A 25,964-nucleotide genomic window follows, 5' to 3' on the forward strand; every position below is an offset into this window, starting at 1 on the left:
GGAGGCTTCTGAATGGAGCCTCCAAAGCTAGTCCATTAATCCCAATGTCCAACCAAGGCAGCAGTGGGACAGTATACACATGTCAAAGACGGAACAATTTTTTGAGCTGTGACTAAATCTTTTTAAAGGATTTTTTGTATGTGTGTTCCACACACAAAAGTATGGAACCTTAAACTATACTACAAAGCTATAGTAACAAAAACATCATGGTATTGGCACCAAAATAGACATGTAGACCAATGGTACAGAATAGAAGACACAGAGACAAACCCACATTAATACAGTTATCTCATACTAGACAAAAGCATCAAAAACATACTTTGGAGAAAAGAAAGCCTCTTCAACAAATGGTCCTGGGAGAATTGGAAATCCATATGCAGCAAAATGAAAATAAACCCCTATCTCTCACCATGCAAAAAAAAAAAAACCAACTCAAAGTGGATTAAGAACCTCGGAGTTAGACCAGAGCCCCTGCGCCTAACAGAGGAAAAAGTAGGCCCAAGTCTTCATCATGTCAGATTAGGCCCTGACTTCCTTAACAAGGCTCCTAAAGCACAAGAAATAAAATCAAGAATTAATAAGTGGGATAGACTCAAACTAAAAAGCTTCTTCTCAGAAAAAGAAACAGTCAATGAAATGAAGAAAGAACCTACATTTGGCAAGCAAATTTTTGCTACATGCACATCAGTCAGAGCACTAATCTCCAGGATATATAAAGAACTCAAAAAACTTAACACCAGAAAAACAAACAACCCAATCAATAAATGGGCTAAGGAGATGAACAGAGACTTCTCAGAAGAAGCTATACATTCCACCAACAAATATATTAAAAATGTTCAACATCTATAGTAATTAGAGAAGTGTAAATCAAAACTACTCATGCCAGTCAGAATGGCAGTCATCAAGAATACAGACAAAAATAAATGTTGTTGAGGATGTTGGGGGAAAATCACACTAATACAATGCTGGTGGGGCTGCAAATTGGTGCAACCACTCTGAAAAGTAGTATGGAGATTCCTTTAAAAACTTGGAATGGAACCACAATTTGACCCAGCTATCTCACTCCTCAGTCTATACCCAAAGGACTTAAAATCAGCATACTACAGTGACGCAGCCTCATCATCAATGTTTATAGCAACTCAATTCACAAAAGCTAATTCTGTGGAAGCAACCTAGATGCCCTTCAATAGATGAATGGATTAAGAAACTGTGGTATATATACGGAATGGAATATTACTCAGCATTAAAAGATAATAAAATTACTGCATTTGCAGGTAAATGGATGGAGTTGGAGAATATCATGCTAAGTAAAGTAAGCCACTCCCAAAAGACCAAAAGCTAAATGTTCTCTCTGATAAGTGGCTGCTGATCCAAAAGGGGGGGGGGTAGGGGCATGGGGAAAATGGAGGAATTTTGATTGGGCAAAGGGGAGGGAGGGGAAGGTTGGGGACATGGGGGCAGCATAGATGTGGAATGTGATGGTCATTATTACCTTAGGTACATGTATGACTACACATGTGGTGCAACACTACATGTGTACAACCAAAGAAATGAAAAGTTGTGCTGCAATTGTGTACAATGAGTCAAAATGCATTCTGTTGTCGTATATACCTAACTATTTTTTTAAAGTGTGGAAGAAGGCACACCACCCACATTGAGGGTGGTCCCTCAAATTTCTGCAACAGCCTTCACTCCCCACAGCCACGTGATGCCCTTACCTTCATGGTCCTTCTAGGCAGGCATATGCACAGACATAAACTTTATTAAGGTCTCTATACGTCCACAGGGTTATTTCATGCTTCTATTTGGATAAAGTTTGGCCATTTGAAGCTTCTATTTAGGTAAAGTTTCTTGAGATATATTGGGAAGTTGTCTAAAATAATTATTGCCTAGAACATCGTATGAAGGATCTCAGACGGTTTTCATACATACAAATTGATTGAGACAAAATTCAGTTTTGGTGCTCTCAAACGTGTTTCAATTTCCAGTTGGGTTAAGAGTTTTTCTCTGTGGAAAACCCTGCTGATCTGGTGGACTCCTGCCCCTTGCTGCGGCAACCATGCACAATAGTTTAAGACAAGAGCCAGGCCCTATAATAGGTCATGCATCCCATCAAAGCAATTCTAACAGGAGAAATGAGGAGATTCACCAAAACACTCATTGTGGCCCCTTGGAAATCATGTTTATTATAATGATTTTTAAATAATATCTAACTGGGTTATGTTAAGGAAATCATTGAATTATGTGGAAAGATTTAGAAAGAAGCAAGTGATTTGAAAACTCTGGAGTAAGCTAAGATTTGGGGAGTGATGGCAATGGACACCAGAAAACAAACAAGGCAATTAGCAAAGCCAGGCAGAACTCAGAGGGGCCCAAAACTAAACCAAATTCTGGAGTAGCCCAGGGATAAGGAGATGGTGAGGGAAGAGTAGGGGACAAAAGGAAGGTTAATTGTTGAAGTGTCAGACCAGAGTAAGGGTTAAGGGACCATGCTTTAATTAGGCTTCTTAGAGGAGAAATTATAAAGGCTATATACACAGTTAACTGGTTATCTAAGAACAAAAATAAATAAATAATTCTGAGATTATTTGCTCCTCACAGAAAAAGTTAACCATTGCTATCATGCCATCATAAGGAAACTGAAAAGGTTTCTCCAGCCAGGCTGAGGCCGGAGGATCTCAAGTTCAAGGCCAGCCTCAGCAACTTAGTGAGGCCCTAAGCAACTTAGGGAGACCCTATTTCAAGGCAAAAAAATAAATAAAAATAAAAATAAAAAGGGGATGTGGCTCAATGGTAAAGTGCCTCTGAGTTCAATCCTCAGTACCAAAAATAATAATATCTAACAGGAGCTTGTGTTCGACCCACTATTAGAACACCTGCCTAGCATGTATGAGACCCTGGGTTGAACCCTAGCACTGCAATAATAGTAACAACAATAAAATAATATCTAGAAAAGGTTAATCATGAAAACAGCCATTAAATATTAAAAGTCACTATGAAGTAAAAACTCAACCTGTCATTTGTTCCTACAAGGCCATTAGGACCTGGCATTTTGTTGTTTGAGTGCCCAGTGGCAATACCTGTAGCAATGAAGAAGCCCCTAATTCTGATTTATTTTCCCCTGGAACTTCATGATTTCAATCAGTTCAGCCTGCATTTCCTCTTTCTCTCAATTCTTTAGCATTTGTTTCTAGTACCTTTACCTACCTCTATGCAAGTCTCCACTATTGAAGCCTAATTTGTTCTGTACGAACTATTAAATTGTGATGGTTTGGCTGGGAGTGCTTAACACAGTATTTCCAGAAAGCTTGAGGTAGGCTGAGGTGCCCTAAAGCTTAACTTTCTATGTCATGAGAATGAAGATGTTCATTGTATCTGAAAGGCAAACTGGATATTCTTTTACTCAGTTTTGGTTAAATCCTCCTTATCAGGAATTATGACAGGGATGGATAACACAAATACAGCTGTCATTTCCCTGACCATGAGGGTCCAGATCAGTTGGAAAAATCAGCCTGTGAGGCATTATCATGACAATTAACCTGTGGCCTCAGAATCTATTTTGCATGTTCCACAGAAAGTCCTTCATGAAATAAGGGATAGAGATTATCCATTATTTATTAGTATAATATTCTGAAGATGTTCAGTTCTTCATACCTAATTATAATCTAGGATCATTTCACTCATGTATCATCATGCAAAATAGGTTCTTACGGTACAGTAGTAGTACAAGGGCAATTAACTAATAACAGCCAGCTAAGCATATTTATAAAGATGACCAAGCAACCTATTTCAGTCAGCTTTTCCTCACTGGCAAAAATACCAGCCAGGAACCATTTAGAGGAGGAAGTTTGTTTGGGACTAATGGTTTCAGAGGACTCAGTTTATAGATAGTCAATTCCATTGCTCTGGGGCAATTCCATTGCAATGAGGCAGCACATCACCGGGGGAGGACCTAGCAGAGGAGAGCTACTCAGCTCATAGAAGGATCAGGAAACAGGAAGAGAGAAGGATAAAGGGACCACAGGGAAGATGAAGCCAACCAGGGCACACCCAGTGACCCACCTCCATCCACCCCATCTGCCTATAGTTACCACTCAGTCCATTCAATCTAGGATGGACTGATTAGATTACAGCTCTCACAGTCCAATTATTTCACTTCCAAACATGCCCACATTAACACAAGAGCTTTGGGGGACCACCTCATATACAAACCATAACACAACCCTTTGCCTGGGACTGCTATGCTGAAATAAATCCAGGACTTAATCAAATTCTTATAAAGTTTTCATTGAGCCAAACCAAATACTTTATCTATGACTTGGCACAAAAATGCATTCAGTGCAGAGTTAAAAAAAAAATCTTTCTTACAACCTGAATTATTAATTACTAAAGAAATACTGAACATTTACTTTTACCTGTCTTGGCCTTCCAATAAGAAGAGAAAATGTTTTTTTTAACTGCAGAGCCTCAAGCAAGTTCAAGGATTTGGTAATAGTTCTCTTAAAGAAAAATCTGCAGTGATGTATGAGCAGGAATTCAAGACTAGAAATGAGAACTTATTAGGCTGTGTCAAGGGATGGCAGTCATCCCCATCTGCCTTGCCCCAAGACATAACTGTACTTTCAGGTTTGTTAGCTGCCCGAGGGGGGCCATAGAAAAAAAAGTATGTCTTCCACCAGGGAAAGAATCAATCAATGCATAGAATTCCTCTTAAATCCTTTGGTCAGTTTCCTAAATGTGATATCCCCTTGACGCACATAAAGCTATACACACCTGCTCCCAAACTACCTCTTTCTCATTTGAGTTTCTGTACATCTCCCTCCATCCCTCCCTCTCTTTCTCTCTCTTCCTCCCTCCTTCCCTTCCCTTCCCTTCCCTTCCCTTCCCTTCCCTTCCCTCTCCTCTCCTCTCCCCTCCTCTCCTCTTCTTCTCTCTCTCTCTCTCTCTCTTTCTCTCTCTCTCTCTCTCTCTCAATTCTAACTAGAATGTGCTATTTAAAATATTCTCCAAGAACAACTGGAGAACTTTAAACTTTCATATTAGCCACACAGCTCAGTGGAAATTGGTGCTGTAGTGCAAAGAGTATAGAAAGAGTGCATCAGAGTCACAGCTGGTTGCTCTCTTCATCCTGAAAGGTCTATGAATTTTCCATTGATTTTATTAAATTAATTCCTCCAATGGTGATATGAGAAAGTGATGCTCTTAGGTCATGTACTGGCAGCTGCCGTGAAGTCAGAGGTAAAGAGAAAACTTCTTCTCCCCCGAAAAAATCCATCTCCTTGTACATCCATGTAATACAAGGATGGAATCACATCTAAAGTGTATTTTTAGAGTTTTAGTGAAAATGATTATACATAATACTGATTTTGGAATGAAAATTAAACCTTTTTTATAATTTATACTGTCACAGGGAGAGACAGGAGATTTAAGCCTGGGCTTGAACTAAGATTGTTACCATTGAAACCAGCTCCAAACGAGTCAGCCCACTTTAAAAAAAAAAAAATGCCCAGAACATCTTGTATGATTGAATCTGTTAGTAGAAGTTGTTTCATCCTGTTACCTAACCACTTCCACCCCCCAACAAGAATTATTTTTTTTAGTTTGATGATATCTTGAATTCTTCCCAAACTTCCATTGTTCCCAATGACATAGGAAATCAGCAGACAGTCCCCCACAGGTACCCTGGCACGTGGGAGAAGGCTTAGAAGAGATTAAAAGCTCTTAGATGAAGGACTAAGGACCCTGGGTTCAACTGGTATCAGAGTTGTTCTCTTCTCCTTGAGAGAAGATCCTGTATAGAAACCTAAAATTATGGAAATCTGCCAAGCAAAGAAGTCAGCCCAGGCCCTGGGAACTCAATGAAAATAAGGATAGGGCTCTTCTGAGAGCACCATCCCTGAGACACACAAAGGGCCATCCACCCTACCCTTGTGCAGTTCCTCTGCTGCTCCACCTCCCACACAGTCTTCCAAACCACCCGCTTCTTCCTTCCTTAATTTCCATAAGCTCTGTAGGAAAGAGGGGAACACAGAAGAGAATGAAGACGTCAAATTTCTAAGTCTTGAAATGTTCAAGCATGGGATTAGAGGGCAGTTACTATTTCTGTCATAACACAAGATCCCTTCCCACCTCTTTCTTCTCAAACATGGTATTTTCTTGAAACATCAGTCTCAGGGTACAAGTGGTAGCTATCAAAGTCAATTTTGGGGTTAGGGGTGTTTATAACTTTTCTTCCCATACAACATACCACAAACCCATAATTACACAGTTAAATGGGATGCAGCCTCTCACTCGTTTGGAGTAATTTTGGAATCACATCCAAAATGTATTATGAGAGTCCTAGTGAAAATGATTATATAAAATGCAGATTTTGGAATGAAAATTAAACCGTTTTTATAATTTATAAATTGTATACACAAAAAATTAAATTATTAAAAAACTCCCCAGAGCTTCTAATGCCTCACTTGTATAGACAGTGTGACAATCCCACCACTCATCTCTGTACTTCAGTCTCCCACCTTTCTCTCCACTCCTCTTTCCATGTTGGTATCTCAGGGAGGCTTTTAGGCACCATCCTGCTTCCATAGTTAGGTTACTCCATATTTAAACTTCTCAATGAATTGCTGTTTCCTACAAAATAAAGCCCAAACTCCCAAGTAGCACAGTAAACTACCAAGAGTTCCCCAGATACACTGCACTCTGGAGTCTCAGGGTCTTTGCATTTGCTGCCCCCGCCTAGAATGCTGTCTCCCACCTTCACCTGGGAAGCTCCTACTAGTATTTCAAAACTCAATTGCAGTGTTACCACTCCAAGCAACTCTCCTCGATTCTTCCCATTCTGGATTTTAGTCCCTCCATTCTGCTCCCTTAGTACTTTGTGAATTTATTTGTCATAAAAAAGATACATTGAATATTAATTATCTTATTTATCCACTTTCTTTCCCAACTAGACTGATAATTTATTGTAAATAGAAACTATACCATTTGCTTCTGTCCCCAGTAGGCTCTCTGGCACGTAGTAGGAGTACATAAAGCATTTATTGAATTGAGACACTTGTGGTCTAGGAAGGAAGGCTGAGGGTAACAAATCTGTAATGAGGCATGATACTTAACAGAGTAAGGAGCAGGGGCAATGAACAGAGACTGGACAACTCTGCTTGGGAACAGGATACATTTGAGGAAGGTGCTCTAGAGCAGAAGAATCTTGGGTTGGACTTGAGAAACACCAGGAAATTACCAAGGCTATGAGGAGGAGAAGGCAAAGAAAAAGGGGGCACTTGAGAGAGTCTGGATGCCTCAGTATGACCATTTGGGAAGACTTCCCTTAGAAAGTGGATAAGAAGTAGAGATGGGAGCCTGGCAGGGTGGCACATACCTGTAATCCCAGTGGTTCTGAAGGCTGAGGTTGCAGGATTGCAGGTTCAAAGCCAGCCTCAGCAAGGGTGAGATGCTAAGCAACTCAGTGAAACCCTGTCTCTACATATAATACAAAAAAGGGTCAGGGATGTGGCTCAGAACTTAGGTGCCCCTGAGCTCAACCCCCAGTACCCCCCCCCCCCCGAAAAAAAACAAAACAAAATAAGTAGAGATGGGGAAAGAGTGGCCACAGAATATTGGAATAATCCAAGTAAAAATCCAAATGGATCTAGTCAGTAGAGGACAGGACAGTTGCAGAGATGTTGTGGAAATAAGGAGTCCAGCATGACCCCCATGCTCTGGCTTTGATAAATGGTGGTACATTAACTAGGATTAGAACTTAGGAGGAAAAAAACTGCCTTGGGAGAAAGGCCTAAGCCCCAGTTGGTGCTGTTGAGGTTCAGTTACTGTTGGACATGCAGGAGATGTTTAGCAGTCCATTGGAGGTAGTATGGGTCTGAGGCTCAGAAGAGAGCCAAGCCAGGAGGGAAGCCTATATGTAACCTCTTTGGAACTTTTGTTTCATTCTATAATTTAATACTGTGCCACGAAGTTTCAGTTGTAGGTGAGAATGGTGGGAAGCAGTTGGGACAGATAATTGGTCCCACTTCAGCCACTGATTTAGCTACATAGCTATTCGACTCCAGGTTGTACTTGTTGTCTTGGAGGAAAGGAGAAAACTAAGGGAAGCTGAAGAAAGATCTTGGCCCTGAAACAAATTCAGTCTTGTCTTTATGGTTCTTCGGGGGAATATGGAAGTCATGCCAGGAAGGCTTTCCTCTTGCACTGCCCCAAAACTGTGCTTCCAAAGTCCACCAAGTGCACAAAGGGATGTCTTTACCTTCATTATACTGGGAAGGGTAAGGATCCCTGGTGGAGTCCTTCTGAAGTAGGTACATCACTTCCTCACTCAACAAAAATGTTTGTTTCCTCCCCAGACTTTGGGGGTCTTATCTCAATGCCTTCCTGCCTTTGTGTGGCAACTTTTTGTTCCTGTTCCTGCCCAACCTGGGTAATTGTTTTGGCAGTTCCGTCTCCATTACAGAGTTTAGGCTGAGAGCTGCTTTAAGGGCCCCAGCTAGAATAGCATTTTTGCAAAACAACTCATTGTGTTTTTCCTGGCTAATTTGTCTTGAATAACTTGCACTAGAATGAAACATATTTTCATTCAAAGGTTCCTGGCAGTAACAGTATTGTGGGAATTACATGATGTGCTCATGGTTGAACCTCTTTTATTTCAAATATTTATTCACACAGGCAAAATGGGAATTGCTTGTGGAACCCAGGCATTTTTGACAATTCAGGAGGGAATGCTACTTAAGCAAATAGCTTCTGGCGACCAGGTGTGAGCATGGCAAGGATTTAATGAGGGCATTAGTCATGTGTGAAGAATAAAGGATCTCATTTTTTAAATCAAAGGACTGTGATAGAAAACTCATCATCAAACTTGAATATCAACCAACCACTGGTTACAATGAGGGCAATATTGCAAGAACACCCAGGGAAATTTAAGTGATACATAATAAGAATCCTCAGAGAGGAACAACAAAACATTCATTCGCTCCAAAATGCTGAATTAAATACTGCACCAAGCTGAAACCTGGAAGTATGTACAATTATTATATTTGCTTCATTTTGGGGGAAGGGGTGGTACCAGGGATTGAACTCAGGGGCATTCAGCCACTGAGCCACATCCCCAGCCCTATTTTGTATTTTATTTAGAGACAGGGTCTCACTGAGTTGCTTAACACCTCATTTTGGCTGAGGCTGACTTTGAACTCTTGATCCTCCTGCCTCAGCCTCCCAAGATGCTGAGATTACAAACATGTACCACAGTGCCCGGCAACATATTTACTTCTTGATTCAAAGATGCCACATTTTTTTTAAATTGTGTATCAGACATATGTTCTAATAAATAAGTTTAAGTACAGCATCTGCCATGTTGGCCAAGGGTAGGCGGGATAGCACCACAACCTCTGCCATCTAGTTAAGTTTAGGGAAATTCAGAATTCATCCAGGGATTTTAAGAAGCAGCAGACGGCAACCAAACTACTCAGGGTCTCTTAGGAAACAGATTTTCTAGGGATGCTCTTTTTAACCTGTAAAATGCAACTTGAGTACAAAACCATCTTTGACTGACTTGATGTTTCTTTAATTAACAGGTAGGAGATCAAATCATTGAAATCAATGGGGAAAGCACAAGGGACATGACGCATGCCAGAGCAATAGAACTCATCAAATCTGGAGGAAGAAGAGTGAGGCTGCTGCTAAAGAGAGGCACAGGACAGGTCCCAGAGTATGGTGCGTTTCATGTTTTCATTCACCTTTTTTCTGCTTCTGTGTACCGTAAATGCCTAAGCTTATTTACAAAATGACATCAATTCTTTATTTCTACCTAAATATATATTTGGCTTTAAATAGATCTATATGCACATATGTATATTTAAGCCCAAGGTGTATATGTGTGTGAGCTCTTTCTTTTGCTCCCTCAATTAGAGAATGTTTTAAATATCAAATGTATGACTTTCAGGGCATCTCTGAGCGTGCTGGGAGATCCCGCACCACTTACACATTAGAACATTTGCAATTTGGCTGATAGTCCTCTGTTCATTTGAGTCTACAGTAATTTGTGAGTCATTTCCTAAAATTGCTCATGATCAGACTGTCCCATAGGATTTTTAAGTGGGGCCAGGAGACAAGCAAGGATACATCTTCAGGTGTGAAGTTTAAAAGGTTAACTTTAGTTCATGCAAAGGTTGCGGGCCTTTAGGGATTATCCGAAAAACTCACTCCTATGTTGTTGTTCTATATGCTATTAAGAAAAAGCTTTAAAGTACATTTTAGTTCATAGATTTGTCGTTAAAGACTTTTAAATCTTTAAAGTTATTTCCAGCATCCCATGACAGATCTCACCAACAGTGTAACAGTAGTCTATCAGAAAGAACTGAGTGGTCAGGACACAAAAAGCCTTAAAACCTGAGCTGGTCCTCAAAACAATGCAGGGAGCCACAGAGAGACAGACAGACAGACCTGAGAGAAGAGCAGCACAGATAATCCTATTCAGAGACAGACAGACAGACCTGAGAAAAGGCAGCACAGATAATTCTATTCAGGGTGGGGAAACAGAATTTAACTGCTGACCTGAACAATGAGCTCAGATTGCTGATGTGTGCACAGTGACTCACTTTCACCCTTCCAACCTCTACCCAAAAGAATTCCCAAGAGTGTTTTTCCCTTTCAGTTTGTGCTTTTTTTCATACATTTTCTTTTTTTTTTTAATATATATATATATATATATATTTTTTTTTTTTAGTTATCGGCGGACACAACATCTTTGTATGTGGTGCTGGGGATCGAACCCCGGCCGCACGCATGCCAGGAGAGTGCACTACCGCTTGAGCCACATCCCCAGCCCCTTTTTTTCATACATTTTCTAAATAACTAACACCTCCATATTTAGCAGGAAAGATCATTAAGTTCAGTTGAAATAGCTGAATTCAACGGCCCTTAAGAAAGATGTTGTGTTTCTGGAGAATTGTTTGTTCTCTACAAAAAGATGGCAAGCCCTCACATTGAGTCAGAGAGCATTCAGGCATTTCTGTGGGGCTGGCTATAGTGCTGAGGAAATATTTTATCCCAGGTTTCTACCTTTAATGCTTGAATCTAATGAAGTATTTTTGAATATTAATATTAGCAAAAAGCATAGGCCCAATTTCCTAAGTAGCACCAGCATTAATCCCTTAGTAAAGAATCTGAATTCCTTGAATAAAATAACTTTTTGCACCCTAGAGCATTAACTAATTCAATAATATTGAAGTGACTTGTGAAATTCTATCACTTTGGAAAAATACCTCATTCTCAAGCAATGTTTCACTCCATGGCAATACTGGATAATTAACTATGCCAAGGAATTTTCAGAGGGCTACTCTCTTTCTTATTGTTCCAACAAGTTAATCTTTTAAAAATTAATCTGACTGACATAGTTTTCATTCTTTAGTTGAGCCACTATTTGGCCCATGCTTTCAGCATCCACCACACCAGATGTTTGTCTATAGTGCACTTAGGACAACTGACCACCGTGTGGCTTAACTCAAACTGTAATGAGTAAGTATGAAGCCACTTTAAATTATCTTTAATAAAAACACGTTTTGGAACAAGGCAAAAATCTAAGATCATATCAATATTATTTTATTAATTCCAACATCATCCAAAAATAGCTGGCTAAGTTAAGTTCTCAAATTAACCAACACAGAGAACATTTAAAATATCTGGGCATGCTTTTGAGAGGACAGCTGCCAATATTATTACCTATAGCAGTATCATGAATTTTTTTCTAAATGTATTTTTCTAAAATGTAGCACTTAGTTGTACTGACTGGTTATGTCAGAGCTTATCAGCTACTTTTGATGTTAAGTTGACATGCATTTTGACTATATAATTAGTTCAGAAATGATGCCACAAAACAAATTTCTTTCCACATTTTTTATTGGCACTTTATAGTAGTGCATATGGTGGGATTTGTTGTTATATATTCATACAAGCACACAATATAACACACAAAAGAAAAATTTAACAGAATAGACCAATCTCCTTTAGGGCAGTAAAAGAATAGTCATAAACTAAGTAAACTTTATTTCCTCAGGAAAATCTTAAGTTGAAAGATGCGTAGGATACATGAGAAAACAGAAAGATGAGGGATTATATCAGCATCTTTGAGGAAGATGCCATCAAACAATATTTCTGGAATTTCATAGCAACTAATGGGGAGAGAGGATGATCAGAAGTCCCAAGATCACCCCTTCATTCAGAGATTTGCCAGGAGGGATTCTGGGGCACAGAACACAGTTGTTCTCATGGCTAAGATTTCTTACAGCAATGTAATAAGGATGCACAGTGGGATCTATGGGAAAAAGATTTAGGCAGGGTCTGGAAGCTTCCTTATGCTCTCTCCTCTCTTCTCTCCCTCTCTTCATTTCTAGTTCTCCCTCTCCCCTGTGAAAAGTCACCCAGAGGGTACTTTGCCCCCCAGCAACAAAAATGCAGGGATGGACCTGGGAATTCATTAGCAACTCAGCATGCCAGCTCTTCAGTGGGGCTTGTCAAGCAGGCAGCCTCTGCCTGGCACACACCAAAATTCCAGACTCCCAGAAGGAAGGCATGTGTTCGACACAAACTGCAACATTTTTACAAACAGTTGGAATACAATGAGACACCCCAATCATTTAGCGATAGGTTTACATCAGCATCTGGGACAATTTACCAGTCATGTTCCCAGACACCAGGTGTGGACCAAAGATTAAGCAGCCCTCCTAAGGAGAGCTGTCTCTGGCCTGTGACTGAAGTCTTCTGCATCAGAAGCCAGACAAATATACATCCACATTCATGGCTCTACAAATGTCCCCCATTTACAAGGAGGGCCCACAACTAGAAACATAATTTCTCCACCTTCGGTTGCATAGACTACAGACTGAAACAGACTTTAATGTCCAAGATAAGCTAAAGTGTATTTTAATAAAATTCTCCAGAGGAAAGGATAACAAAACACAATAACAGAAAAATAACAACAAAAGAAAATGCTTGAGTTTATCAATAGATAGAAACAAACAGATAATCTACTTTGTCCAGTCAGACCCTAATCACAGAAGAACTGAGTTTTCTGTCCAATATTAATCTAAACCTGTTTGTTTTCTGTTATTTGCCTTTTAAGTTTCTAAACTTGGCATAAAATCCATCCTTAAGGGATTGTTAAAGGGGGTTCTCAGAGTCCACAGGAAACATACTTGGCCTTCAGGCTAAGCCAGCCTGAATCGGAGTAGACACTGAGGATGAGGAGAGAACGAACAGTAGATGCCGGTTGCCAGCGCCCCCTCTGAGACCAGAATTCAGAACAGCTTGGAAGCAAGACCCTTATCTGGATTTACGAACTTGTCAAGGAAAAGCTGATCTCAGTCAAGAGAAATGCAAAACTCCAGCTCTGAGTTCTTAAGGTGATCTGTGACAGAGAGATAAGCACAGGTACAATTGAAAGGAAAAAAAAAAAAAATACCAAGGGCAGTCTGTCAGATCACTGCTTAGCCAAAACCTGTGTGAAGCCAAATGAGGGAGCTGAGAACAGGAGTAAGTACACTGCTGCAAATAGGCCATCCATAATTACCATAAGATTCATCATCAGGTGACACCTTGGCCAATTCAGAGGTGTAAATCAACAAATGCAGCCACAAAGGCAGTGGCTGCACGGAGAGGCTGTCAACAGCTGAAGGGGAGTTGGAAAAGGATAAGGGCTTTGAAGGAGAAGTTGCTTTTATAGTTAAGTCCTTGAAAGAGAGAAGCTCAGGAGATAGGTACTTCAACTCTACTCTAGTCCTCAGGATAAGAATTTGTTGATTATAAACTCAGTGGCAAGTGTGAGTTCCTCTTCTCTGACATGCATCTCAGCAACTGGCAGGCATAATGAAACTTACCTACTGAGAAAAGAATCAAAAAGAGGAGACATCAAAAGCAGTGCCCTCCTTGGCACTGGTTGTTGCTATTCAAATTAAATCTAAAAAGTTGAGAGAAAAGAAAGGGTGTATCATGGTTTTAAAACTGCAGAGGAATAAATTATACAAATTAGCTCCCACCTTGAAATACAGGTGTCCTTCATTAGCATTCAGGGCACATGGCCACACAGCCAGGGCAAGGTAAATAGAGGTGCCACTGGATGAAAAAAAATCCAACACAAGCAGTTCAGAACAAAGGGGAACATTTCCCTTGGTAACATTTGCTGTTAGGAGTTGATTGAAATAAAGCAAATATGCTTTTCTGTCTTGGTTGGTGCTCTGGCCTGCTTGTCCCCTTAAAAAGCAACAGAGCGGGTCTTTATGAATAGAATACTGAAGAGAGTCCAGTTGTCAGTGGGAGCCTCAGTGGTCTTTAGGAGGCCAGGCAGGGTTAAAAAGGATGAAGCCGAATTCTCACAATGTAAATGGCCCAGTGACAACGAACACCAAATGCCCACACAACGGTAAAGAAATAGCCAATCTGCAAATTATACTTCTGCCTACACTTCTATTTTCAAAGTTAATTGCATCTTTAATAGGTTTTGACTTGATTGCAGGCTCTTGGTAAACGAAATTGTTTACATTTTATAAGTATAATAAAAACGCACTAAGTAGAGAAAAGATCTATCTGAGCTAGTGACTATCGCTGAAAAAATGAATTGGCCAAATATGTGAGTTAAAAGTCTTCATTTAATCAGTAAATTAAAATGACTTACAGCCATCATATCCGGGCACCAGTTTCAGCAGAACTGGTCCTTACTTAGATGGCAATAAGCAGTGCTTGTCTACATGTTCTTCTTAATAACGTATACTGACACATAGAAATAAGCATACCCTTATAATCTTATTTATAATTATTTGCTCAGCAATTCCTTTCTTCCTTCTGATCATTCAAACCTAAATTCCAGACACTATGCCCTTAACCAAATATTCTATATGGGACAAATCCTGGGATGAATGTTGTTAATTAATATAATTAATATTTCCTCAACCAAATCAAGATATACTACATACCTGTACAACTCTTTGCAGGCACTGAAGTAAGGCACAGTCCCAGCCCTCAGTGAGCAGACAATCTAATAAAGAGGGCATGTGTAACAACACTTTCTAACAGAGTGACAATGGATGAGAAGGTCTCAAAGGATCTGCTCTGGTTAAAAAAAAAAAAAAAAAATTGGTTTTTATTAATTATTCATAGAATTTAATAAGTACATCTAGAGTGTTAAGAGTTCTTAAAGAGCACTTGGCTTCTTCAGTTTGTTAAGCATTTCCTTTGTAATATTCAAACCAGTGATTCACACTGTTTCTGAGGAAAGGACTTGCTGAGTATGGATGAATCTCTGCTTAGATCTTATCTGAATTAAAAATTCCAAGTTAGTGAGCCAGAAGTCCATCCAACAAATTTGCTAATCATTCCTCTTTCCCTCTGGAAGCCAGGTAGGAAAGCCTGCAGCACTGTACTATCACCTAAGCCTCAGGCATGCTGATATGCCCCATGGGAAGACAAAGGGAGAGTGGCCATTGCTTCCCCTCCTCCTCAGAGGCTGGTTTATGGGAGCAGTAAGTGGCTCCGTAGCCTTTGCACTAATTCACCTACATTTCCAGTAGGGCAAAAGGCGGCTTGCTTCAATAATAAATTCTGAAATTTAATTTCATCTTCTGACATTCATGGTTGAGCGTATCTTCCTTTTCCATGAGAGGTTCCACAAATCACTCAAGAACACCTTCTGCTGAGTAAGAGGAAATGATAAAGCACCCAGGGAAGAGGACGGGCTGTCTGGCAGAACCCTGGGCTATATCACAGACAGCAGGGTTCCTCTTCCTGCCTAAAAGGCTCAACACTGCTCTCTGCAGCATTTAGACCACCCGAGGAATTCTCTACCTATTAAAAAACTCACAGTACGCTCTCCTGTTCCATGGTGCCTGAGGCAGGGACTTCCTTAAAGAACACATAACTTTGAAATTCTTTTCCTCAGTGCTCAGCCTAAACCTCAGGTACTATTTTATGTGTTCTTTGGGTGAAATCCAATTCCTTCACATTGTTTTATTGCAACTTACAGACTATAATGATATTCCTCCTTGTTACATATTCTTACATGTTTTCCAACGTGCATTTTTTTTCTCCTTAAGTATATATTAAGTGACACACCATCAACACCTGCAAATCCTTGCTTGTAAGGCATTTAACACCCTAATAAAACGTATTTGACCACATAGTGACCAAAACTTCTCCCCAGGAGAATCCATTTCACTTTTAAGGTTCAATCAAAGTTGTGAAAGGAGATGAATGTATGAAGAGATATCTTTCCCAAATCCCACTGAGAAGAGTACTCAAATGTATCTTGGAAAACCTAAATTCCTGTTCCTCCAGTAACCCAGGCTGGAACATCTTATTTTTAGGGTCTAATTGAGAAATTCTCTTCCTTGCCCTAACAAAAATGAAACTTTCCATAAGAGGCTACTTTCTACAAAAGTCCAGGAGGAAAGGCAGCTTTTTTAGCAGAAACACTGATAAATGGCAGTGATATCACTGACAATATCAGATGAACCTCGGAGAAATCACAAATTCAAGAAAATGTTTCTTAAGTGGTGGGGAAGTGAGAGGTGAGTAGCAGAGGTCAGTTAACAATATTAAATATGAAGATTCAGAAAACCCTATGAGGCTAAAAATGGGGGCAGGGACACTTCTTTGAGAAGAGTTGGAAGCATCTCTCTCTCCCTTTCATCCTCACTCCCTCCTCCTCCTCTCAGTCTTTGTCCCCACCCCACCCCCAACAAGCTTTAGAGCAATAATTCCGACTTTTAAATATATAAATACCCATACCTCCTCTCATACTCCACATACCCACAGGAGATTCTGATGGAGTCCAGTTGGGCCCAGGACTCTATTTTTTAAATGCTATCCCAGCAAATTCATAGAACTCCATGCCCTATAGGTTGCTGGATCTGTCTCTTCTCACTCTGTTGTAAAAGAGGACCTTGCCTCCTCCTTTGCCCACCTAGGAAAGCACTCTGCCTTTCTATGACTTTCAGCCATAGCAACTTAGACAAAAAAAAAGAAGACTGAATTTTCCTCCCACTGTTATCCCATCTTCCATCTCCTGTCTTTTCCACAATCTGAGCGTGGTTTCCACTCTCCTCATTGAGGACAGTCTGACCCTGTGCTTCACAGCATGCGAGTGTTGATTCAAGATGAGCTTCTAACCCCTCAGCTAGACCCTTTACGTAGTTACTACCACATGCCAGAGCTGCTTTTCCTACTGTCTGATTTTTACTTGTCTTGAAATGAAGACTTTACAGAAAAGGTTTTAATCCTTGTGAAGGAGTTTGTCAACAATACCCTGGTGTCCAGCTGTTCAAAGCAAAGTCCCATATCTTAGGACCAATTTGGGGGTGGGTTCAGTCAATTGCCATACCAGCAAACATCAAGTCTCCAAAGCGTCATTTCAGAGGTGCCTGTGCCTACTGCCCTACCCTAGTTCTCCCAAGTCATGCAACACACCGGCCACAGCTTCTAAATTAAAGTACCCTAAAACCCTCTAGAGCCTCAATTTCTAATGCAAAACAATAGTCCCTAAGCCAACTCTATTTATTAAAGACTATTTCTCTATATTAGTTTTAGTTCACAGCAAATTTGAATAAAAAAGGTACAGGTATTTCCCATATATTTCCTGGCCCCACACATGCACATCATCCCCCATGGTCACCATGCCCTGTGACAGTAGTACAGTTGTTATGTATGCCGACCCTACATTAACATACCATTATTATCCAAGGTTCATAGTTTACACTAGGGCTCACTTCCAGTGCAATACATTCTATGAATGTGAACAGATGTGTATACATGTGTCTACCCTCATAATATTTTACCTGCCCTAAAAATCCTCAGCGTTCTGTATATTCATCCCTTTGTTCCTTTTAACCTGTGGAAATCACTGATTTTTGTACCAACTCCATATTTTTGCCACTGACTAGATTTTTGTTTTTCACAAACAGCCTCCAACTTTCCTTCAATCCCCAGTGTCCTGTTCTGATAAGGACTTCCCAATAATTCTTTTTAAATGAATTCCCTCAGGACCAAAATATAAATTCATACAACGCCTTACTCTAGGCTTAAATTCTATGGTCTATTTGCAACAAAATCTCTAAACTTTGTGAATCACATATTCTTCAAGGTGGTATTTGGGCGCAAAAACATTTTGATAGAACAAAAAACACACAGTCACGACTAAACAGTTATTAGCTATAATATGGCTAATACATTTGCTTACAGAATAGCTTACCCTTACACTTCTTTATAAAGGTCTCTAGTCTTTTCAGGGTGACCCTGGCTTCATGAGGATGCTGTGTTTTAGGGCTAAACACATAACTCATAGCGTGAGCCCTGAATAGACCTTGCACAGCGTGCAGCCCTCTGATTCTCACATTTACTAGAGTTTCTACTCCTGCCTTCACAACTATTTCTTTCCACCATGTTCTGAGCCCTTTTATTTGACCTTCTGGGTATAAGGTTTCCCAGCACTCTATCTTTCAAGCCCAGTAAATGCCATGTTTAAAACCAAATGAGAGACTTCTCTGTGTGACACTAAACAGCTTGATCACTTTCTCACAAAATTACTTGCATCTTGGCAGGGCTAAATGGTAAACTCAATTAATAAATCCTAAAATTTAATTTTCACGTGTGACATTCATTGTGAAGCATTCACTCCCTTGCCACAGGGAGTTCTCCTCCCTTTTAACCAGAGGCATTAGGTCTCCCACTGTGTTCTTCCTTAACTCAAACATGCACCAGCACCATCAGAGGAAAAAGATCCCTGGAGAACCATCCATAATCAGTGGGGAGTCCTAGTCCATTCTGCACCTTAAAGCCATATATACAGGACACATGTGGAACAAGTCGAGTCTAAGAGGGGGGCGGGGAGTTTCATTTGTGTACACTGGCAAAGAGGAAATCAGGCCTCCACGTGTCTGAGCTGCTGGATCAAGTGCTCCTCACAATGAGCACATGCTCCCTGAGCTCACACTGTGTGGCCCTCAGAGCATGGTAGCAGGTGTAGCAGGGCCAGTTATTGCCTATACTAGGGGTCTTGTCTCTTGGAGATTGTTGACCTAGATATTCCAGAATTTTTAGTGTCTATCTTTGTATAGGTAAAGAACAGTCGTCCATCAACTAAGCCAGACATAGTCCAAGAGGTTTTAGTTAGTTCCAGCAATGCTAAGAGGTTGATTTCAAAGCACAGTTCAGATCAGGTAAGTACAGCAGAGTGGAACAGGCAAGACATGGCTGTAATTCTCTTTAGCTTTATTTTTTTTTCCTGGAAAGCAATTACACCCAGCAAGTCAAGTGTGAACTTTGAATATAAGTAAGCAGAATGTTAGAGGTAAGGGGAACTATAAGAATTTATGAGATTATTAGACAAAACATGAATGTAAACATAGAGATACCATGTCATTATTTTAGAATTTTTTTAAATTTAGAAATGATTACTGATTCTCAAATGACAGCTGATAATGCTAAAACATCTCATTGTTACAAGAAATTCTTATAAGAATTCTGGCATTACCATTTCAAATTTTATTAATAGTTGTGCCTCCCTAAAAGCACCTCAGGATGCCCTCCGTGTTTTAAGAAAATTCTACTTTAGAAATACACATGTAGCTCAGTCTTTCACTAATTTCACTTGCTGCATGCTTGACAGGATTAGCTTTACTTAAAGTCTTTATTCTTACTACCTAGATAATTTTTATTCAACTGTTCTAAACATACTAAGCAATCTTGATTCTAACAGTAATAATATATCTTTGTCACTGGTTCTGTTAATTCTAATGATTGGTCCTAGGCTGTTCCTCCCCTTCCTTTAGGAATGGTACCTTCCAGTCTCTCCATGTGCATGAAAAGTGACAAGCATGGGTCCCCATATTTCTACTTATTGGGCCACCCTAAAGACACGGTTTGTAAAATCTGCATGAATATTATCTTTCTTCTAATGAGCTTTGGTTTTGCATATGTTTTTAACTGGTGTATGATGCTTTCTCTTTCATAGTAGCTTGTCTAAATACTGCTAGAGTTCTGGAAGATATTTATAACAGAGACCTTATAAGACATAAGGATGGGATTTGTGAGATCATGAGAATTTGAGATGCACTGAATTCTAGAGGGACCAGCCCAGCCTGGACCCAGCAGGACCGAAGGCATGGGGAGAGAACAATGGGAGCTAAACTCTTAAGTTCTTTTCCACATGGTTCAAAAAATATCCCCTGGGCTTCAATGCAGATACCTCAGTTTAGTTCCTCTCAGCTCAAGTACAGACAGCTCCAACCTAAATCACCCTTTTTGCCCCAGACAGAAAGAGCCACAGTCAGCATCCCTAGGAACACTGAACTCCAGGTGGCCTCATGGGTACTTCCCAGCCTGCTTTGTGTCAGTAATCCAGTCAGCACTGGTCATCTCATCTTCCTTCCTCCATACTCAGTGATGTGCCAAGTTTAAGGGGAAAATTTTTTTTTTGTTCTAAAAAGAGTCCATTTGTGACTATGTTTTCAAAGTTGTATATTCAAACAGTATTCCCCATTATTTCAAAGTAGGTATTCCCAGGTATTGGCAATATTTCATTTTAATATGAGGTTTAAAAAATCTTAAGAAGAAATATCCCACATATATTAGAACAGAAGTTTGATGGTAGCCTTGCAAATATGATTCAAGCAACTTTTTACCCCAAATACATTAGCAAAGGAGCCCACTTTCCACTGCCCAGTCCTACAGTGGCATGTGGCTACTGCCATACTTTACCTGGAATGATATTCTTAAATGTCAGTTTGGCTTTTGAACAGAAACTGAAACTCATGCTCAGTCTCCACAGTTAGCCATGTAAATATGAATCAAACTGACACAGTTCTCAATTCTGATTTGATTATCCCCCACTCACACTGTCACCACCACCGCTAAGCATCTCTCCACCAAATTCTTTTAAGCTAGCTCTCTAAATTTTTTCTGAAAAATATTTTGCAATTGTTAATGATCTTGCTAATTATCATTACCATTCAGGATTGATTTAAATTTAACATGAAAGACAATATTATTCACTCAGGGAATTATTTAATTGGTCTACTGCTAAACATTTCCTTATCGAATAGTTTTATGCTGATATAATTATCTATACACACACATACCCTGTCACAGTCATTCCTTGAAAATGTCTACAAAACCAAGTTTTAATTGTATCAGTTCTCTAAAGTGTCTCTCAAGGACAGTTTATTGATTGAGGTAAAGCTAACTTAGGGCCTAAAGGAAAATGTTGCAATGTGTTAGAAAAAGTATAAAGCCATGGAATAATTATTGGGAAAATCTAGTCCAGTGACAATAATTTAAAGGGGTATGTTTTTCTGCTTCTAACAAACAACAACAACAAAAAGACTGTTTTGCTGTATGATTGACTTTGTCTGTAATCCAATGAGGATGAAGAGGCCAGAATCAGCTCCCTGGAGTCTCTAACTCTAAAGAGAGAGAGAGACAGAGAGAGAAAGAGAAAGAGAGAAATGACTCTTTGTGGTTTCAGTCCAGTTCTACAAATCTATCAAGTGCCTCCTGTATCCCCAGGCATGTTCTCAGTACTAGGGATATAAAGATTAACAGGCAAGACTCTGCCATGTACACCTACAAGCTGGTAGGAGTGACAGGAAGAAAATCAGGCACTGGAACAAATATTAATAGTGTTGGCACAAGGTGATAAGAACCCAAAGTAGGTGGTATACTAAATCTGCTTAGCAGAGTTAAAGAACGTTCTACCCAAGAGGGTAGTATGGACCTTGAGTGACAAGTCTGATTTCACCTGGCTGAACAAGACATAAGGCAGTTTCCAAGCAGAGGAAACAGCTAACACAGTCAGGGGAACGTGTTCAAAACAGCTGCAGCATAAGCTAGATGAGAAAGAGGAGCAGATAAAAGGAAAGAAGCTCTACTTGAAAATCCTTCTGGGGCTGGGTATTGCTCAGTGGTAGAGCATGTGTTTATCATGCACAAGGCTCTGGGTTCAATCCCCAGCCACAACAGTGGGGGTAAAAGTCTTCCTTCAATAAGCAAAGGAATTCAAAGTTTATATAATCAAATGTCATCAGAAAATGTTTTAAATGAGAAGGTACAAGTATCTATATTTAGAAATCTACCTCAGTAATATTTAAGATAGGTTTATAAGGAAAATATAGTTAAAATGTTACAGCAAAAGTTGAGGCAAATGATGTGTAGGCCAGAATAAAGGAAGTGAGAGTGGAAACAGCCCAGGGGGGTGGATTTGGGAACTATTTTAGACATTTCACTGATGGAAGCACTGAACTTGTAAGTAACGACAGTGAAGGAGAGAGAGAGTCAGAAAGGTAATGAGGTTAGTTTTGGACTTGTCAAGTTTCGGGTACCTGAAGGACACTTATGTGAGACAGCCCAGAAACAGGGCACTTGAGTGTAGCTCTCAGGAGGTGGAGCTAGAGCATCTGGGGATTCCAGAAAGGACAGCTGCATCTATGAGTAGGGATGAGCTCCTCCAGAGAGGTCACACAGTATACAGAGAGCCCAGTGACAGTTACATTTAAATGGCAAGTAGGAGAAGATGGCAAAGATCAGGAGAGGGCTGTGTTCCCAAACAGTACCCATTTTTTTCCACCACACAGTATGCTGATAACTGAGATCATGCATTTTGCAACAGAGAAAGAAAGTTTATTTTTCAGTCAGGTAGGAGGCCCAAGATTCAAATCCCCCTCCCAAGAGTAAGCTTTGGGCATATTTATGTGATAAGTAATCAGGGTGATTTAAGGCATGGGAAAGGTGATTTGGGTGAGGTAGTCCATATACACATGTAATCAATCTTTATGGCTCTTCATAGGAAGCATATTCAGAAAATGGTGGAATTGGCATGATCTGAGGGTGGGGTTTTCAGCTTTTGATGTCAAAAGGTCACCAATCAGACACTTGTGGGGGCCCAAGTGAAGAGTCAGTGGTTTCCATAAAAGTGCCCTTCAAGTCCCTGAAAAGTAACCTACAGAGCCATTATCATCACAACCCACACGGCAGAGGCGTTATCTACAGATAAAGTTAGTGAGAGGCTAATAGTACATTGCTCAGCTATGTGACCTCCAAAACTGGCGATTTTTAAATGAGTCAATGAAAAGCAACTGAAGCTAGAGAGTTTATTCAGGTTTTTAATCAGCTTCAGCAGTCTGAGAGGTAGGAAGAGAAGGAGAATGTATGGAAGGCAGAGAGAAGGCTTCAGGGAGGCTGCAAGGAGAATTGCCCACTTACTTAATAAAATGTGGTTGTCCCACCCTGAGATGACTGGTGAAAGGGTTAGACTGGGAGAGGCTGGGAATAGAACCAAGCTTTCCTGCCTGTTTTGCCCAGTGCCAAGTATGTAGTCCTCAAGAAATGATGGCTAAGACTGTGAGTGGGAAATGGCCTTAGCTTTACCTGCCACTCACCATAGACCTCTCCCACACCATGCCTCATGTTCTGAGCCACTGAGGGAACCCACCCCAGCGTGGACACCCACCTCAGATAACTAGGGCTCTTACTGAGCTCCTGTCATGGGAAGCTAGGCCCTGGTTTTTCTGGCTTGTTTTTTCAGAGGACTGGGGTGGTCACAGTACAAAGATGAATAAGACACCATTTCTATCCTAAAGTAACCCTCTGTGTGGAGAATGTTTAAGAAAAACAGAGTGCTCATTATTTATTTTAAAAAGTCTGCCAGGCACAGTGGCACATGCCTGTAAATCTCAGTAACCTAGGAGACTGAGACAGGAGAATCACAAGTTCAAAACCAGGCTCAGCAACCTAGTGAGACCCCGTCTCAAAATAAAATATAAAATAGACTGGGAATGTGGCTCAGTGGTTAAGTGAATCCTGGATTCAATTCCCAGATCCCAGGTAGAAAAATAAAAAGTCTTTGCTGGGTGTCGTGGGCACACACCTGTAATCCCAGTGATTTGGGATGGCAAGAAGGATTATAAATTCGAAGACACCTTGGCAATTTAGTGAGATCCTGTCTCAAAATTTAAAAACACAAATAAAAAGTACTAGGGATGTGACTCAGTAATTAAGCACCCCTGAGTGCAGTCCCCAGTACAAAAAAGAAAAGAAACTCTAATCTGAAATCATGTCCTATGTGCTTAAAGTTTCAACATATTCTGAAAACAAGCATGCCTTGTTTTCCAATGATATATTGCATTTTAAAATCTGAATTTCATCAAGGATGGAAAAAAATGTGAAAATGTCCCCTTAAAGACCACAAGTCTCACCATGTAACAAAATCCAATAACTAATTCTGTTCTCCAGCCCCTTTGGACTCTCTGTGACCACCATCACTATTGGTGAGTGCATCAGCTGCATCCTCTTCCTCTCCAATTGCTCCTGTAGGACCTCCAACTCTCTTCCCAGTGATATACCCCTTCCCATCCTCTCCTTCATGGATTCACCTGCTCTCATCATTCCACCTGTCACCACTGTGCCCATAACTCTGATATTTGTGATGTTATCTCTTCCTCCATTCTCCAACTCCATCCCAAGATTTCCAAATCCTGCTGGACACTTTTACCCAGATAACCCCCATTTGTGTATTCAAAATTGTATCCGTGACCTTTCCTCCTACAACTACCTATCAAGGGACCATTAGCCCTCATAGTTGCCTGTCTCAAAACCACCTGACTGCCCCACTCAGATATATACAATGAGTTCCCAAGTTTGAACACTACTTTCCTTTCACATCAACCCTCTCTTCCATTCCTCTGGTCATTCTACCCCAGTTCAGGTTCATTCTCCTGGAACAACTTTCTACCTGTTTTCCCTACGACAGTGGTCAGTCTTCTCTGCTTATTGAGCCACAACAATTGCACTAGAAGATTGCCCACTAGAGAAACATTTCCACAGGCTGGGGCTGTAGCTCAGTGGTAGAGCACTTGCCTCACATGTGTGAGGCACTGGGTTTGATCCTCAACACCACATTAAAAAAATAAATAAATACATAGAAAGATATTATGTCAATTTACAATTTAAAAAAAAACAATTTTTTTTAAATTCCACAAGAAACAGAAACAAAACAAGACCTAATTAAGTCCCCAAAGACATCCCTGATTTGGCCCCAATCTACTTTTCAGTTCCTTATCTCCCACATTATCCTATCAGATAGCTGGGCTTCAACTACACTGGAACAATTTTCATTATTCTACATTCTGACTTTCAAGGCTGGGCATATGCTGATCTCCTGGCTTGGAAAACCCTTCCCCAAAGTTTTTCCTCTTTTATGACTGGTGTCAAAGGCTGCCTCTCCATGAATCTTTATTTCCCCAAGTCCATCAATCAGAAGTGGTCTATCTGGCATCTGAAATCTTATCACCCTTCAAAGATCTCTCCTGTTCTCTCCTCACTTCCTGTTTTACAACATCCTTATCAATATTTGGATATTTCCTTTTTCTTAAGGAATTCAAACTCCTGGAGGACAAGGACTTTATGTTAGCCTAGGTTTGTTTGGTTTTTTAAATATTGTTTTAGCGATTGATGGACCTTTATTTTTATTCATTTATTTAATATGGTGCTGAGAATTGAACCCAATGCCTCACACATGCTAGGCAAGTGCTCTACCACTGAGTCACAAACCCCAGCCCAGCCTCTTAATACAAGGCTTTACAGGTTCAGAAAAAACAGAGTGAATAAAGAAGTGAATGAATAAACATCTTGCAGCATCACAAAGTTATCATTCTGATGGAAGTTTCAATATAGGTTTTAATATATATATATTTTTTTAGTTTTAGATGGACACAATACCTTTATTTTACTTAATTATTTGTATGTGGTACTGAGGATCCAACCCAGTGCTTCACACATCACACATGCTAGGCAAGCAATCTACCACTGAGCTACAACCCCCTCAATATAGGTCTTTCTTAAGATAGTTGAAGAAGATACAAGATTAATGATTCCAGTTTCTACTGACCCTCTCAACCTCAACCTAATCCAGAAGCATGTTTTTT

The 25,964-nt window shown here is 40.2% G+C and overlaps 1 protein-coding gene and 1 long non-coding RNA gene across 15 annotated transcripts in view; one reads left to right on the forward strand and one right to left on the reverse strand.

Annotated features, from left to right (window-relative positions):
• Magi2 (membrane associated guanylate kinase, WW and PDZ domain containing 2) overlaps positions 1 to 25,964 on the forward strand; it is a 1,272,989-nt gene that overhangs the window by 1,201,677 nt on the left and 45,348 nt on the right. For 9 of the 13 annotated variants that reach the window (XM_078040157.1, XM_078040158.1, XM_078040153.1 and 6 more), the window contains one exon: positions 9,579 to 9,717. In XM_078040157.1, the coding sequence (XP_077896283.1) occupies positions 9,579 to 9,717 (139 nt within the window). Of the gene's footprint in view, positions 1 to 9,578; positions 9,718 to 19,795; positions 19,907 to 25,964 lie in introns of all 13 variants that reach the window. The other 4 variants (XM_078040160.1, XM_078040162.1, XM_078040163.1 and 1 more) reach the window with 2 other exon arrangements.
• LOC110597586 (uncharacterized) overlaps positions 11,931 to 25,964 on the reverse strand; it is a 45,317-nt gene continuing 31,283 nt past the window's right edge. For both annotated transcript variants that reach the window (XR_013435150.1, XR_013435151.1), the window contains exon 6: positions 11,931 to 15,105. This is a non-coding gene — a long non-coding RNA (uncharacterized LOC110597586). The remainder of the gene's footprint in view (positions 15,106 to 25,964) is intronic.

This window comes from Ictidomys tridecemlineatus, chromosome 2 (genome assembly GCF_052094955.1).
Source record: "Ictidomys tridecemlineatus isolate mIctTri1 chromosome 2, mIctTri1.hap1, whole genome shotgun sequence".
In the NCBI taxonomy this organism is placed as follows: Eukaryota; Metazoa; Chordata; class Mammalia; order Rodentia; family Sciuridae; genus Ictidomys; species Ictidomys tridecemlineatus.